General features: G+C 43.9%; 1 protein-coding gene and 1 non-coding gene across 2 annotated transcripts in view; one reads left to right on the top strand and one right to left on the bottom strand.

The window, feature by feature from the left end:
- Nucleotides 1-16507, bottom strand: part of VAT1L (vesicle amine transport 1 like) — a 150998-nt gene that overhangs the window by 110177 nt on the left and 24314 nt on the right. Inside the window, exons 2-3 of the mRNA XM_059903939.1 lie at nt 13357-13486; nt 8734-8949 (exon numbers count right to left, since the gene is read on the bottom strand). Coding sequence (XP_059759922.1) covers nt 8734-8949; nt 13357-13486 — 346 coding nt within the window. The remainder of the gene's footprint in view (nt 1-8733; nt 8950-13356; nt 13487-16507) is intronic.
- LOC132354452 (small nucleolar RNA SNORA15) lies at nt 9981-10131 on the top strand. The gene has a single exon (XR_009499315.1). It is a non-coding gene; the product is annotated as a small nucleolar RNA SNORA15 (small nucleolar RNA).

Below are 16507 nucleotides of genomic sequence, written 5' to 3'. Positions count from 1 at the left end.
GAGCAAGGCAGCTCCCTAATAATTCCACATTATTGCCCATTCTCATAGCCTCCTTCCCCTCCTCCCTTCACTCTTTCACCCCCTCAGCTCCTCCTCATCCTGAAATACCAGTTCTAAGTTTAGTTCCTAGTACAGTCATCTCTTATTCCCTAGACCAGGTGCTTAGGTCCCATGTGCTACGGTCTCAGCACCATCTCCTCCTCCCTTAGTACCTGTCACCACTGTCATCGATGATTCATGTGTCCCTGGTAAATATGTGTTATATTCACAAGACTGCAGGCTTCAGGATGGTGGGATCAGGCCTATGTTGCTCATTCTTATATACCCAGAGACTAACGCCGTTATCCTCAGGGCTGCTACTAGATAGATGAAGAAAGAGAGAGAGGGAGGGAGGGAGGGAGGGAGGGAAGGAAGGAAGGAGGGAGGAAGGAAGGAAGGAGGAAGGAAGGGAGGGCGAAGGTGGGGAGAGAGAAAAAGAGAGAGAAGGAAGAAGGAAAGACGGAAGGAAAGAGAAAAAAGATAAAAGCAAGGGAGGAAGGAGAGAAGGAAGAGAGAGGGAAGAACAGAGACAGAAAGGTACAGAGGAAGAGAAAGAAAGGAGCAAGAGATAGAGATACAGACAGAGAAACAGGCAGAAAGATAGACAAAGAGATAGAAAGAGAGCCAAGCAAAGAGAGATGAGAGAGATGAGAGACAGAGACAGGGGCTGAGGGTGGGGAGGGAGGGGAATAATGACCAAGTTTGGTGGGGGGGGGGGTGGGAAGAATGGGGGGGCGGGGTGGGAGGAGGACTCCAGGTCGTGTGAGGAAAGGTGGGGTTGAATGTTCATCTGTGTATCAGGTCATACCACTGAGGGGCCTGAGCACATTTTGAACAGGGGATGAGTGGGGGATTCTGTTGAGTTTCTCGTGGAGTGAGCTGTGAGCTGCAGGATGGACACCATCAGAGGGACCAGTGGCCAGCGGGGTGGGTAGAGTACCCAGAACCATGGCTGGTGGGTACCCATACCTGGTGGGTATCCATGAGAACAGACGAGGCTGCTTCTCGCTACACATCTCATTCTCTCCCAGCTGAACTGATTTTTTTCATCCTAATATGGGCAGTAATATTCTGAAACGCAACTGTGGCCTTTTGGGTGTGTTGCTGGGGAAGCGGGCGGGCCCCTGGGGTTGTATAAACTCAGCAAAGTCTAGTCTGTGTATTTGGAGTTCTTGGCGCATGTCCAAGACCTGGAACTACGGAAGTAAATCTTCTTGAAGTCTAATTATGTCTTAGGTGTTTTAGGGAAGTGATGTTTGAAAAGGGGCTTATGTGACAACCCCACTAATTCATGAGATCATTGTGCAGCCTCCTGTCAGGGAAGATAAACAAAGGATGCTGAGATCGGCTTTATCTGCCCCTTGCTCCAAGTTCCAACAACCAGCCGCCAATTGACTGTCCTATTTGCTGCTCTCTTGCTTCTGGCTATAAGTGCCAGAGTGGCACTGAGTAATATTTTCTAACCAGATAGATAATAATATGATGATAATAGTAATAGTAATAACAGCAGCTGACACTTGAGTTTCCTCTGTGGCAGCTAGCTTGCAAAGCCCATTCCATAATCCTCTTTTTTTAAAAATTAATTAATTTATTTATTTTTGGCTGCGTTGGGTCTTTGTTGCTGCGCGCAGGCTTTCTCTAGTTGCGGTGAGCGGGGGCTACTCTTCATTGTGGTGCGTGGGCTTCTCATTGAGGTGGCTTCTCTTGTTGCGGAGCACGGGCTCTAGGCGTGCGTGCTCAGTAGTTGTGGCTCGCGGGCTTTAGAGCCCAGGCTCAGTAGTTTTGTGGCCCACGGGCTTAGTTGCTCTGCAGCATGTGGGATCTTCCTGGACCAGGGCTCGAACCCTTGTCCCCTGCATTGGCAGGTGGATTCTTAACCACTGCACCACCAGGGAAGTCCCCATAATCCTCTTTTAGAACACCATACAAAAACTGAGATAGGTATTATACCCATTTTTAACAGATGAAGAAACAAGATCCAATGAAGTTAAAGTACTTGTTCAAGGTCTGTCACCTGGAAAATAGAGAAGCTAGGATGAAAACCAGCTCTGACTTTGGAATCTGGGTCCTTAAGTTCTACACTGTCTTCAAAATTAACTTGAATGCTGCCTTTTGGCCCCTTTCTTCCTCCATTTCCTCTACAAATATTTATCAGGTAACCCCAGTGTGCTGGGCAGTGGGCTCTGTGCTCAGGATACAGGGATGAAGAGATCGCACCATCCCCGCCTTCATGGACATGGCAACCTAGGGCTTATTTCCAGCTGGATAGTTAACGTCAAGGGCAGCTTCAGCACTAAATCTGCCTGATTCTTTGAAAGGATGGTCTTGTCAACAGAAGATGCTCCCCTCCTCCTGAAGATAGCTCAGCTCTCCTGAGTAACCCCAGGTTGTCCTCAGCTCCTAGGGAAGGAAACTCACCAACAAAACCCATAGCATGGAATCTATTCCACTCCATTCTAAGCAGAAGCATGATTTCTCTGAGCATGGCCTCCCAGTACTTAAAAACATGGGCTCTGTATTCAAAGGGACCCAAGTTCACATGCCAGTTCATCCTCTCCATGGTTGTGTGACCTGAAGCAAGTAACTTAACCTCTCTGTGTGTCAGTTTCCTCTGTTAAAAGGGGGATGTAATAGTATCTACCTCACAGACAGTGTATGGAAATTACTGGACTCCATCTATTTTAGTTTTTATTCCCTCATGAGCTGATACATATGTTCAACAAATATTGAGCAAATGAATCCTGTCTCAGAGGCCTAATTTAACCTTTATAATATTTGTAATAAAGATAGTTTCTTTGGCTCAGTCATGACTTACTGTAAAGGAGTTAAAAGCAACTAGAATAAAGATCACGTGAGGCTTTTGCGGACAGAGACCTAGCTTGGAAGAAATGTTTTTAGATATATTTTTTCTTAACCTAAGGCATATTGCTGACTTGTGAGGAGTCAGGCACTGGCTCCCAGCATCAGAGGTTTCTGGAAGCAGGGAGGTGGGGCCTTGGTCCATGACACGTCTCTGCAGCATCTTTGACATTTAGGAGGGTGAGGGCCTGTTTCCTGGGGTGAGCAGTTATGGAATAAGGGTCTTAACCATTCCAGGGAGTCCCCAGGCCACAGCCCTTCCTGCTGATGCCGAGAGGCAGTTAATCCTCGTCTCTTGGATTATTCATGAAGGATATGACAGAGGCACTTTGTCCTCTTTAAATTTTCAGAGGTTCTGTTTCCTAGCGTTGCAGGCCCCTGGGGACCAGGAAGTCTTGCTATAGTGAAGACTCTCTGGTCCAGGGCACGGGGTGGGGCGGGCAGAAGACAGGAGGGGAGGTGCAGACGATTCCGAGGCCACTGCTGTGGGGTAGTCTCAAGAGCACTGGATTGGGAGTTCCTGGCCCTGGAGTTTAAGTTCACATTTGATCTTTTCTCCTAATGGACGTTGCAGCCTTGGGAACAACACTGAAATTCTGAATCTGGGAAATTACAATAGCTCATTTTCGCTGGGTGTTTATCATGTGCAGGTGCTGCTCCAAGTACACAAGTGCCACCTGAGGCTAGCCCTGATGTCACCCCACTTTACAAATGAGGAAGTAGAGCCTTAGAGGGGTTGGGAAGGTGGAGCTGGGATTAAGCCCAGGGAGTCTGTCTCTAGAGCTCGTGATCTGAACTCTTCACTGCCACGTACTCTCCCACGGGGAGGGTTGTTATGAGGGCTAGATGAATAATGTTTTCAACAGCTAGTGTGCAACAAAACTTGGTGTCTTTGTCTCCTTCCAGCTCTGAGATCTCATGCATGCGCCCTCTATTTGGAGTGCTGAAGGGTACAGACTGAGCATAGCTGTACCATGGGATGATGGGGGGTGGGGAGACAGCCACAGGGCCATGAAAAGGAGGCCACGTTCAATTAATAATGCACACTGGATGCAGACAGAAAACTCAGAAGAATATTCAGAATGTGGGACAGCATGAGCTAGACTGCCAAGATTGCTTACTAGACTGAAATTTACAAGATCCCTAGGAATGAGTTTTTTTCTGAGATTAACTCAATGATGGGGCCCTCCTTAGCTCAGCAAATAACTTTTCTAGAACATAAAAAAATGGCTTGCAACAGCTTTTGATTCACAAATGTTTACTGCATTTATGATGTGGCAGGAATGAATCACAGGATTTCAAACATGAGGCATCTTGAAGAAGACTTAACCATGATTTGGGGGTTGCTGACTTGAGTAGCTGGGTAGATGCTGGTGCTGTTCATGATCAGCAATGGTTCTGTTTTCAACAAACTGTTCTCCTATAGTGATTTTGCAGATGGCGTGTCTTTTCTGCTGACATGGAATGACTCTCCAGTATGTCCCATTCCTCCACCACACTAAGATTCCTGCTCACCTCATGCTTTCCCAGTTTCGTGTTAGAATGGTGTATGGTTAATGATGTATGGTTAAGCCATTCAGGGAGGACCCCCAATGCATGAGCCCTTATATAGGGTCGGGGGGGGGGGGTGCTCATGATGCGCCCCTGTAGATTCTGGCCTTCCCTCTGTGGTATCTCCTTGGAAGTGATTTGAATGACACTGGGAAATGCCCCATCCATAATGAATAGAATTTAATAATTGAGTAGTAGCCATTTAACTCTGTCTGAAAGTTCAATTCTGCTTTCCTTTCCAAGATCTGTGGCCCATCTCTGTTCTCTCTGTTCAGATGAGATGATGAAAAAGGTGAAAGGGCTCTGAAAGCCCAGAAATCATCAAATGTCAGACATGGATGCAAATATCCACACAGTAACAGTAAGGTTATTCTCCAGAAATGGAGCACACCCCCAGTTAAGATGCTCAAAGTCGTGGTAGCTTGTTAATGGGATTGGCAGCAAAACCCTCTATGGAAGTCCCCGACAAGAGCCCCACTTGCTTATGTATTTTCTTACTTTTCCTTTATGAGATTGTAAGGAGTCTTCAACCGGGTTCTAAAGATTTCATTAGTGGCGTTATTGTCTTACACCATCTGGCCGTGCTGCTGTCAGAGGAAATCAACAATGTCTTCAGAGATGTGACAGAGCAGTATTGACACTTGGGCAATTCCAATGAGAAAGTGACTGGCTCTGGATTGAATTATTTTCCTATAAGATATTAAAGTTTCCTTCCATATTATAGTTTAGGCTGGCATTTCTCACTTCCTATCTGCACATTTCCCATCACAGCCTTTGATAAAAATCAGACAGAAGTCTTGGTGCCATTACAACTGCACACTTTATACAAACTCAGTTTAGGAAACTTTATCCTAATTAGGTTGAACTTTCTTTGTCATCATCATCAAATTAGGAAACATGTACCCAGGCCATAGTCTTTTGGCTCTTTGAAATGTCTGTAGTTGGCACTAAGGTAGAAGATGAACAGATATATGTTGAATGAATGTATAAATGAAGGAATGAATGATTGGGTTGTCAAGTGGAAAGAGAATAGATTTTAGAATCAGCCAGATTAGGGTGTGAATCCTAGTTCTGTTCCTTGTTACTTGTGTTTTCTTCAGGCCTCTGTGGGCTTTCCACACTGGGAAGGGAGGCAGCCCAGAGAAAGTGGCTGTATTCGTTTTCTATTGCTGCTGCAACAAATTACCACTGAGTCCATGGCTAAAAGCAAATAAACAAAGCCAATTTATTCTATTAGAGTTTTATACTGTAATAGGATAAGTAAGAATGTAATCTGTATTACATTATATACAGATGTATTATATTACAGTTCTGGAGATCAGAAGTCCAAAATGGTTTTTTGTTTTTTTGTTTTCTGGCCACGCTGCGTGGCTTGTGGAATCTTAGTTCCCTGACCAGGGATCGAACCCAGGCCCCCTGCAGTGGAATCGCAGAGTCCTAACCACTGGACTGCCAGGGAATTCCCCCAAATGGGTTTCACTCGGCTAAAATCAAGGTTTTAGCAGGGCTGTGTTCCTTCTGGAAGCTCCAGGGGAGAATCCCTTTCCTTATCTCTTTCAGCATCTAGAGACTGCCCACATGTCTTGGCTTATGGTCTCTTCCTCCATCATTAAAGCCAGCAGGATAACATCTCTGAATCTCTTTCTGACTCTTCTCCCTCCCTCTTCCATCTTTTAGGACCCTTGTGGGTACATCGGACCCACCTGGATAATCCAGGATGGTCTCTCCATCTCAAGGTCCTTTCCTTAATCACATCTGCACAATTCCTTTTGCCATGTAAGGGATTAGGACATAGATGTCTGAGGGGTGTGTGTGGGGGGAAGGGAATCACCCTGCCTACCACAGCAACTGCACCAGACTTATCCAACAGTGATGGGAAGCAGCTCTACACCTCTCCAGGGTATCACAGATAATGCATCAAAAGTACTCCCCAGGGAGCTCCCCCCATCATGAGAGCCGTGGCTGGTTGTCTTCTTGGGAGGAGTCTAGTTCTGCCCGGGGGTGACTTGCTGGTTTTTCCACTGTGGGGAGGTGAAATGGTCTGGGCTCCCTTTAGAACTTGTTGGGTTTTGTAAGACAGTGTCAACTCCACCTCAACTTGCTTGAGCATTCACATACGTGGTTACGCACTTGGCCAAAAAACTTTCCTCTCACGGAAACCTTGAACTCCGTGCTGCACACCACCTAGCAAATCTTGGTTGGAAAAACGTTATTTAAGGAGACCCACCCACCTGAGAGCTGGGCAGTCCAACCGCACCCTTCAACTGTCCATGGATTAAGCCAGACCACATCCTTTTTGGCCTAGGGTATTTGCTTTTGCTAAATGTTGCATTACTTCGGTGCTATTAGACTACATTACAAGCACACCATAAGAAAAAGCATCACAGGAATTGCATTTATTATAACCGTTTTGTTGATGGATGTTCATTGCTTGTCAGCATACATTTCTTATGAGAAACCACAGAGAAAGATTCCCCCAGTCTTAAAACCCAGTACTAGTTATGGTTTTCCTAATAACTGGTTTATTTCCATCAAATGAACATTAGTGCACGTGACTGATCATTTTTCTCTTTGCACAACTCACTGTTAGGAAGCAAGAGCCTTCAACAAAGCTTTAGCACATCAAAGCCTGCAATACATGCACCAACTTAGTTACCTACCCTCATTGTCCCTTTTCCCCAGTTCCTTCATCTGTTTCACATTTTATTTCTTACTGTTGTAGTGTCTGTGAGCTTAGAACAAGGCATGATAAGAACTTCTGTTATTTTCCAAGACTTTTTTTCTCTTTTGTGAGACCCATGTCCCTGATGCATTTCTCTTGGTTCCAAGAACAAACTCAAACAAACAAAAACAATCAAAACATGAAACGAAACGTCATCAGTGCCAATGTTTCAACATGGACTCCCAGCAGAACTGAGTCCAGCCCCGTTGTAAAGCCTGGCGCTTACGTCGATAACATGAAAACAGGCCTCTCACGTTTTGTATGCTGAGCACACCGAGCTCCTAAATGCCAGCATTCTAAATGGCTTGCTTGCTGTTAATAGATTCACTGGCACCAAAATCCATTTCTTTTCCGAGGGATATTTTAACTTTTATCGTATCTTTACTCATGGTCAAAAGACATTGGCAAATTTGCTAAAGTGATTGACGAGACTCCTCTTAAAGCATTCCTAAAGTTTCACGTCTTTGCCTTCACATTTTTGTATGTGAGCTTGTCTTCTTGGAAAGGAAAACCAGAAATGTGCTTTACACTATGTAGGGTTTTGGTAGTTGTAGAAAGCCAAGATAAAAAAAAAAATCAATGTTAGTAGAACCTCCAGTGAAAACATCTTCAAGATACACCTAACCTAAGAGTTCATATCTGAGTTCATCAAACCACAGAATCCCCAACACCAAGAACCTCTCACACCAGATACTGGATGGTGTATCTGGACCTTCTCTTTTTAATCTCTATCCCCATAAAGTCCAAGACATAGTATGTATTCGATACATAATGGTTGAATTAATGAGTAATGTCTCCTACTCTCAAAGAGTTCTCCTCCAACCCCAGTAGACCATGATGGGAACACAACACTTGCCATGGGGCAGGTGTGCAATACATATGGAGTGACTGGTACTGAGACCCATCCAAACCATGGAAGAAATCTCTGCCATCCCTTAGCTCCAGAGCAGCGATTTTAGTTTCCATTATTTCCCCCCTTGTCAAAAACACACCTTACAGATGACATTCACATAGGCAACCACTCTCATGGGTAGACTTGGGTTAAAGTGTAATTCCTATTGTGCTAGGACAATCTCTGTCTACCTCTCTCCCACTCAAGAAAATATATCAGAACACAAATGAATAAGGATGCCATTACTATGGGAAGTATCATGAATTCGTGGCAACTTATTGAAAAAGTAAATCATCCGCCATTTTGGTGTTTCAGATAGTGTTAGTAGTACATGACTTATGAAGCGTCTCACAGTGATTAACATAACAGCTCACTGAGATACCAAGAATGAGAGTGCTTCTCTACAGAATCCATCTCTGAGACACACTGAGTCCTAACACGCCATCTTGCAGACCTTTCCAAACTCCAGGGAAACCATTTCTGAGGCTCATCCTACCCCACAACGCAATCATCTGTACGAATTCCACCATCCGTGTGAGCTTCACCAGAACCATAGCGATCATCCCTACGAATGGGCACAGCTCACACAGGAATCTCATCATCAACTGGGTGTCACTCCACTTTCTCCATTCTGACCTTGGGGAGGAGGACTCACAAGCAGCCCACTTACCACGCCGCCGCCAGCAGAGTGTACGAGCACAGACATCCCTTCTCGGAGGTTGGCAACTTCAAAGAGCATCATGTAGGCTGTGACAAAGTTCACAGGGAATGCAGCAGCCTCGGAGAAGCTCATGTCATCTGGGACCTTGTAGACGAATTCCACTGGTGTGCAGACCACCTCTGCCCAGGCATTGTAATTGACAAATGCCATGACACGGTCCCCGATCTGGGAATAGGGAAGCACAGAGTTAGTAGAGGTTTCTTAATCTTTTCTGAGAGATTTCTCAAATATTCTTAAGAATCTGATGAAAACTATAGAGTCCTTCCCAGAAAAAAAAGAAACCCAAAACCCTCAAATATGCACACCCTCACCTCACCTGCCTTTCAAGGCATTTGTGGACGCTTTTTTTTTTTTAAATGAGAAACCATTTTTTTCATTCATTCATTCATTTATTTATTTATTTATTTATTTATTTATTTATTTATTGGCTGCGTCGAGTCTTAGTTGCAGCAGGCAGGATCTTTCATTGCAGCACGCGAGCTCTTCACTGTGGCACGTGGGCTTCTCTCTAGTTGTGGCACGCACCCTTCTCTCTAGTTGTGGTGAGTGGGCTCCAGAGTGCATAGGCTCAGTAGTTGCTGCACGTGGGCTTAGTTGCCCCGTGGCATGTGGGATGTTAGTTCCCCGACCAGGGATCGAACTGGTGTCCCCTGCCTTGGAAGGTGGATTCTTAACCACTGGACCACCAGGGAAGTCCCTGTGGATGCTCTTGAAGTCCATCTGTGCCAGCTTCCCAGGGGCCATGGAAGCCAGGGACTCTACCCCTCTTCTGGAGCATAAATATATCGATACAACGTGCATCACATCACATGCCGTGGAAAGTTAGTGTGGGAAGGTCGTATTACTGATTCAGCCTCTCATCTAATCTCCCTGTTGGGGAACTGGAAAGGTCAAAGGGGCTAGGAGTCAAATCTACTCTCGGCTATTCTCTCCCACCCCATATAGATTCCCTGCCAGGTTAGTTCACTGTGGTATTTGCATCAGTGGATTACCGATTACATCGGATGTGAAACATGGTCCATCAGAGGAGCCATGTAAATCTAAGTGCAGGAGATTGAACAAGAGCAACCAGGCTTAGAGTAAAATAGGAGAATGCCATTGGGTGTGAGGAATAACAACTAACATTTATTGCACACGTATTGTATGGCAGACATTGTCCTAAGGCTGTCACATGCTTTACCTCATGATTAGATGAGGCAGGGCTGAATACTGTGTTTTTTTTATCAGTGGTTTACATAGCCAGACACCATTCAAAAAAAAGAAAAAAAGCAGTCTTCCCTTTAAAGTGGTTATAATCATATGCTAAGTTTTTTTCATAGCATATCATTATTAAAGGGAAATACAAAGTAAACTATCACTGATAGCTTACATGAGCTGCCAAGTGCTAGTTCAATTGAACCATTCTGCTATTTGATGTTAGTTGCTTATACTATAACTTTTAAATGCAATATTCAAATTGCTGTGGTCATAGTGATTTCTCAGTAAATTAATGGCTTTCATATATGTGTGTTTTAGTGTATATATATTTTTATGATGGACTCTACTGTTTTATTTTCTTTCTAGTTTAGGATTTCTCTTTCACCCCTGCTCAAAAACAACAACAAAAGCCTCCTATGAGATGGGTTTTGTTACAGCCCCATATTACAGATGAATGATCATAGGTTTTACAGACATTTAAAATGAGGCAAAGAGAGATTAAAGCACATGCCCAAAGTCATGTAGCCAAAGAGTAGCTGTACTGGGATGTGAATCTAGGTAGGCTGACTCCAGATACAAATTGTTAATTCATTACACCTAAGTGCTACAAAGAAGACATAAAGTTATATAAGGGTGTACAACAGGGGAACCTACCAAGTCTGGGAATATTAATCTAACTCTTTAAATCTCAGTTTTCTCAGCTTTTAAATGGGTATAATATTAGGAACAGGTCCTTATGGAGATTAAATGACATAATATGCATGCAATCCACTTGGCACGGTGCATGTAAGACGAGGAAAGAACAATTAATGCTAACTCTTAAAAAGAACAGATTGGTTCCTGATCTCATGGAATTCACAGTTGAATGAACAAAAGCTAAATATCGACCCACTGAGTTTCATGAAGCAGAGGAACAGCTGTCTAATGAAGAAACTGATGGATAGGAGAGGCTGTCTCATTGGCAGTGAGTGTCCCAGTCTCTGGAAGCGTTAAAAACCAAATGATGATGTCAGGAATATCATCTCAGATGCCCTAGCGTGGACCAGAGGGTCTCTAGGGTCCAACACTGGCATCCTGTTCTGCACAGAATCATGCAAGCCCAAAGATCCGTAACACCACAGAGTAGCTGATGGCCTCCGGTGTCAACAGAGTGTATGACAAGAGTATTTCAGCCACCTTGACAGTGATGGTCATGCCATCACAGACCACCTTGACAGTGATGGTCATAGCCAGCCCAGCAGGGTTGACTGCTCCAGACTTCTTGTTTCACTGTCAGAATGACAAAAAGAGGATCAGCCATCAGATCTGCAGCCCCAGTCTCAGAGTCCAGCGGTGGGGAACCATTTTTTTTTTTTTTTTAAACATCCGATTCACCTCATTACTTGATTCTGTTTAAAAAAACGAAATTAGTCCTGGGTGACTGAGCCCAAATTATTCCTTTACTGCTGAGCCTCTGGCAACAACTTTTCAAGGCTCCCTTGCAATCCATCAAGCCAAGAGAGCTATTCAGTATGTTGCTGTGTGGAATTCCATCTCCAACATGATTGAAAATTTTAAGTCAAAATTATAGAGGGCCTATTAGTATTGGTTTTCTCCCAAATCACACCCTGACTGGAAAGCTGTAGGTGGCTACTTTTATTTGTTTGTGCAGCTGAAAGTGCACCCTGGAGGAGGGTGGAGGGGGTGATGGATCGGTTTGACAACAGCAAGTCAGGGCTAACTAGCAGAAGAAAGATCACATATAAGGGAAACAATACATACAATCAAGCACAGTGATTCCTCCCTCTAAACTAAGGCCAACAACATCCTTATCTGCTGTTACAGTCTAAAATGATGGGTTATTTATCCAACGCTCAAGATGAATAGCGCGAACGGTAGGATCTTTTCCTTTGGGACCACGTGGAGGAGCGAAGAGCAGACCATAGTGCTTACGTGCAGCACTTTCAGGGAGAGACGGTGCTGCCGGGTGAGGTTAGATTGCTCACCTGGGGACAGAAAATGTAAAGTCACAGGAAAGAAAAGAAAAAGCGCATTTACTTCTCTTTCAGCGTTTTTCTGCCATGTTATCTGGAAACCACCGACGAAAAGGTGGATGAGCAGGATGAGATTTCCAGACGTTCGTCGTAATGAATCGGGAGCGTATTGATCTTTTCAAAGTATCTTGAGGCTCCGAGGCACTGAGAGCTGAGCAACAGGCTCAAAATCAATTCCAAGGGCATCCTGGCTCGCCTTCCATAGGATTTTTCTTCCTGTCTTAACTATCGCAACAGTTGCAGGTGGGGAGCAGGGGTAAAGAGTGTGGGATTGTAGGAAGAGTAAAAAGGCTCTGGTGATTTGCGTCCAGCTTCAGCTGCTACTTATTATCTTTCTGACCTCATGGAAATTACTGAACCCTTCTGAACGTCATCTCTAAGAGGGTAATAACAGTATTTACCTTGCAGGCTGAAAAGCAGTAACTTCCCCATGTTTCTAGTTATGGTAGATTCTCAAATGTGAGGTCCCTTCATCTCTCCATGGGAAGCATTTAAAGTCGAGCGCGAGCTCTTATGGCTGATTTCCACTGTTTTTTCTTGCTCCAAACTACCGCAATTTTGTGCAATTGATTTGCCCATAGTTTTTCAGTTTTTATAGACAAGATCCTACTTGATTTGCCTGATAATGGTAGGAAGGGTCATACATCTTTTCAGCGATTAAAAAATTTTTATTATGGGGAATTTTGAACATGTACAAAAGTAGTCAGAATAATATAATAACCCTTTTTATCCCTTGCCCTACTCCCCAAGCCGCCAACCCATAGCCAATTCTGTCTCATTGTCAGTGACCCCTCCCCTTCGCCTTTAAAATCTTCATCCAAAAATGCCACTTTCCCAGTGTCTGAAATAACGATTTATAAATGATCACTTAGATGCATCAGCTAAGTAGATATTTAAAGGAACCCAATTATAAAATACAGAGGCTACTTCTCCCCAACTTCTGCGTTTTGTAATTGACTTTTGAGCCTGAAGTGATGGGGAAATGAGAGCTACGGATAGAGAGAGGAGGGATGTACACTTAGTTAATCCAAGGCCAAATTCATAGCTGTATTAATTTTAATCTTATTAATAACAGTAAAAAATAAAATGAATAAAGGGGATGCTAAGGTTTCCTCTGGCCCCTTCACCAGACTGTTGCCAGGAGCAACAAGACGGTACATGAGAAACGCATGAGACATTTGGAAAGTCCTATCATTTATAACCACTGTTAATAAACCCAAATAATGAGACAATAACAATAAGACACGTTATAGATTATTTCAAACATATTTTGCATACTCTTTTATTATCTTAATGGATTCCAGATAGATATCATCCTTTCAGTCAGAAGTCAAGACATTACCTCGAATCCTTTAACGCTGTCCCCCAGAGCTTCAACAATCCCAGAACATTCAAATCCTGGCACCAGGGGGGTCTTGGGAGGGTTGTCGATATTCCCTTGTCGCACCATCAAGTCAATGAAGTTTAAACCACTGTGAACAGCAAACGTGAAAAAAGAAATTCACAATGAGATCCGAAAGAAAGCACTGGCTTGACTTTTCTTTCCTTCCCATTCCCTCCCTCCCCCCGCTCCCCAATACCTCTCTCCTTTCTTCTTAAATTTTCTGATGAAACATGCCTAATAGTAATGTTACTTAGCTAGATGTCACCAATAAAGTAAAGCAATGATCTTTCTAGACAACTAATGCTTTCCCAGCCCTTCAAATGGCAATTGCAGAGTTCATGCTCTAATTCAAAAGAGAGTCCCTTTGCTCCCACTCAGAGCCTCCTTACTCTTATTTTAAAAATATGTATTAACCAGCCTGGTCATTAGCTGTTCTAGCAGTTAATCAAGGGTAAAAAAAATACTAGGAAGAGGTTATAAGAAGACACATGGAAAGCAGCCAGACACAATGGCCATCCGCCATTCTATGAAAAACAAAGAGAAAAAGACCTAACCTAAAAGGTCTCAAAATAACCATCACACCTCAGCCATCCCATCGACTTACATGAGCACCGAGCCATAAACAGTACCCATAATGGTAACTATGAGCCATTAAGAGACCACATTGGGTCCAGCTGCAGGAGGGTGACGCCAAGAAGATAGGTCAATGTGATGGACCAATGGGTATGGGAAGACTGGAGGGTTCATTTCAAAAACTTTAGTTATCTCTGCCTGAGAGAAGTCATTAGGTATTTTCTACAAACATATTACTTTTTAAATAAAGTTATCATTAAAATATATCAAAGTCATTGCCTTGGAAAACCACACACTTGATTCTAATGATGCTACCAATGCTCCGAACTGTTGGATTTTTTAAAGAGCTACAAATTGGGAATTGCATTTAACACCCATGAACTAATCAAGTGGGAACACATATCTCACTCAACATGTATTTTTTCCCACCAGCTGTGTTTCTAATGTACTGCCTGTTTTCATAAGCTGCCGTCTAAGAAAGACACGGGTTGTAGAAACCAAACTCCTCGGTCTGGCCCAAGGCCCATTAGCGTCTGGCCACAGCTTCTTTTTCAAGTAAGAGACGAACTCTTTCTTAAACACAGATGGCCCATTTCTTCCTTGGCCTCTTTGGAGCCAAGGAAGCATCTAACTCTACCTACATCCCCTGGTCTCTACTCATCAGTCTCACCCATAAGGAATGGATAAGGGCAAGGAGGGTGACTTCCTTGAAAGATGGGTTCAAGAGTCATCCCTTTCTCTAGGTTTTTCTGGACACAAATGAGGCAAGATTCACATATTGCCCCATTGAAGTATCTCTAACATGTGCCTTTTCTGAAGGCAGCTGCATGCCTCATATTTCTTTGCTTCCAGAATACCTGGCATACATTATGCCCACAGCAACACAGTAGGGACTCAAGCAACATCCACTGAATGAAGGAATATTCATGAATATCCAAAAAAATGTGCTGCCAGTTTGAGTACTAACTCCTTTTTTTTTTTTAATTAATTTATTTATTTTTGGCTGCATTGGGTCTTCCTTGCTGTGTGCGGGCTTTCTGTACTTGCGGGGAGCAGGGGCTATTCTTCATTGTCTTGCGTGGGCTTCTCATTGCGGTGGCTTCTCTTGTTGCGGAGCACAGGCTCTAGACCTGCAGGCCTCAGTAGTTGTGGCTCGCGGGCTTAGTTGCTCCGCGGCATGTGGGATCTTCCCGGACCAGGGCTCGAACCTGTTTCCCCTGCATTGGCAGGTGGATTCTTAACCACTGCGCCACCAGGGAAGTCCCTTAACTCCTTTTAAAAAGCAGCCAAGGGATGCTCAGAGTCATGAACACATTCCTGAAATGTATGTGTAGACTTCCAGAGGTCCTGCTTTGGTGGTTAACAGTTCTTAGGGTCATTTATGAACCAAAATGTTCTCCAATGACGTGGCCAGTTTTTTAAGAGCTCGGGGAGATCTGGGCACAAATCTCAATTCCATGACTTCTCCCTGGTAACCTTGGGTCAGTTAGTCAACCTCTCTAAGCCTCAATTTCCTTATCTGTGAAATGGGGGCTATGGTAGCACCCATGCCACAGGGTTGTTAATAAGAGTTAAGCATTAAGAATGGTGCCAAGTACATAGTAAGTATTCAATAATAATATCTGCATCTTCTGTTAAGAAGAAGGCTGACATGTGAGATACATTTTAGGAAGATTCCCATTAAACAAGAGTTAAAAATAGTTTCAGAGCTGAAGTGGGAAAACTTCAGGTATCTATAAGCTTCACTTCTGTGAAATAGCCCATTTTCCGACACAATCAAATAAATGAAGCATCGCTGTATAACAATAAAAGGAATTTCTACATCCCAAATCAAACACTTCATCTCATTTCACGCATATTTCAGCGCACTGTGTTATATCCTCTGTGTGAAAACTTAGGATTTCCCAAGACCCTGATGGAAAAATGCCAGAAGAAATGACTTGACAGTGCTGTAAATGTTCCAGCCCCCTGGAGAAGGCTTCGTCCTAGACGCCTGTTACGCTGCTCAATAAGGCGGCCTTCAATCTCCATCCAGCGTGAAGTGGGCCCAGTGATTGTAAACGGGGAGCCAGCTACTTGATTCCAGCGAGAAGGGCTAAGACAGACCTTATAAAATCCTGTAGCATGCCATTTTGTCAGTGAGGCATGCAGTGATTCTGTCAGGATCATGGAGAATGCCAACCATCTTGAGGACAGGAACATGAAGGAGGTGTATCCCAGGGGACAGGGGATGGGTCAGTGTTCTTCATCTCAACACACAGAGGGGGTGACCAGTTGTTAATGAAGGACCCTTATGTGACGCATCAGACCTGTTTCATGGTGCCTGCCCACACGCCTCCTCCTGCTATGGACCTATCCAGCATTTACTGAGGGTTCAATTCGTGGCAGAAACTGTGCTAAACACTTCCCTTTTGTTATTTAAGACTCAATGACACTCCTACGAGGTGTGAACTATCATATCCATTTTTTAGATGAGGAAACTTAGACTCAACAGGATTAAGTTACTTATGTAAGGTCTCAACTTTAGAAACTGTCA

Source organism: Balaenoptera ricei, chromosome 19 (genome assembly GCF_028023285.1).
Source record: "Balaenoptera ricei isolate mBalRic1 chromosome 19, mBalRic1.hap2, whole genome shotgun sequence".
Taxonomy (NCBI): domain Eukaryota; kingdom Metazoa; phylum Chordata; class Mammalia; order Artiodactyla; family Balaenopteridae; genus Balaenoptera; species Balaenoptera ricei.
The sequence above is the reverse complement of the archived record's forward strand: the minus strand, read 5'-3'. Positions and strand labels throughout refer to the sequence as shown.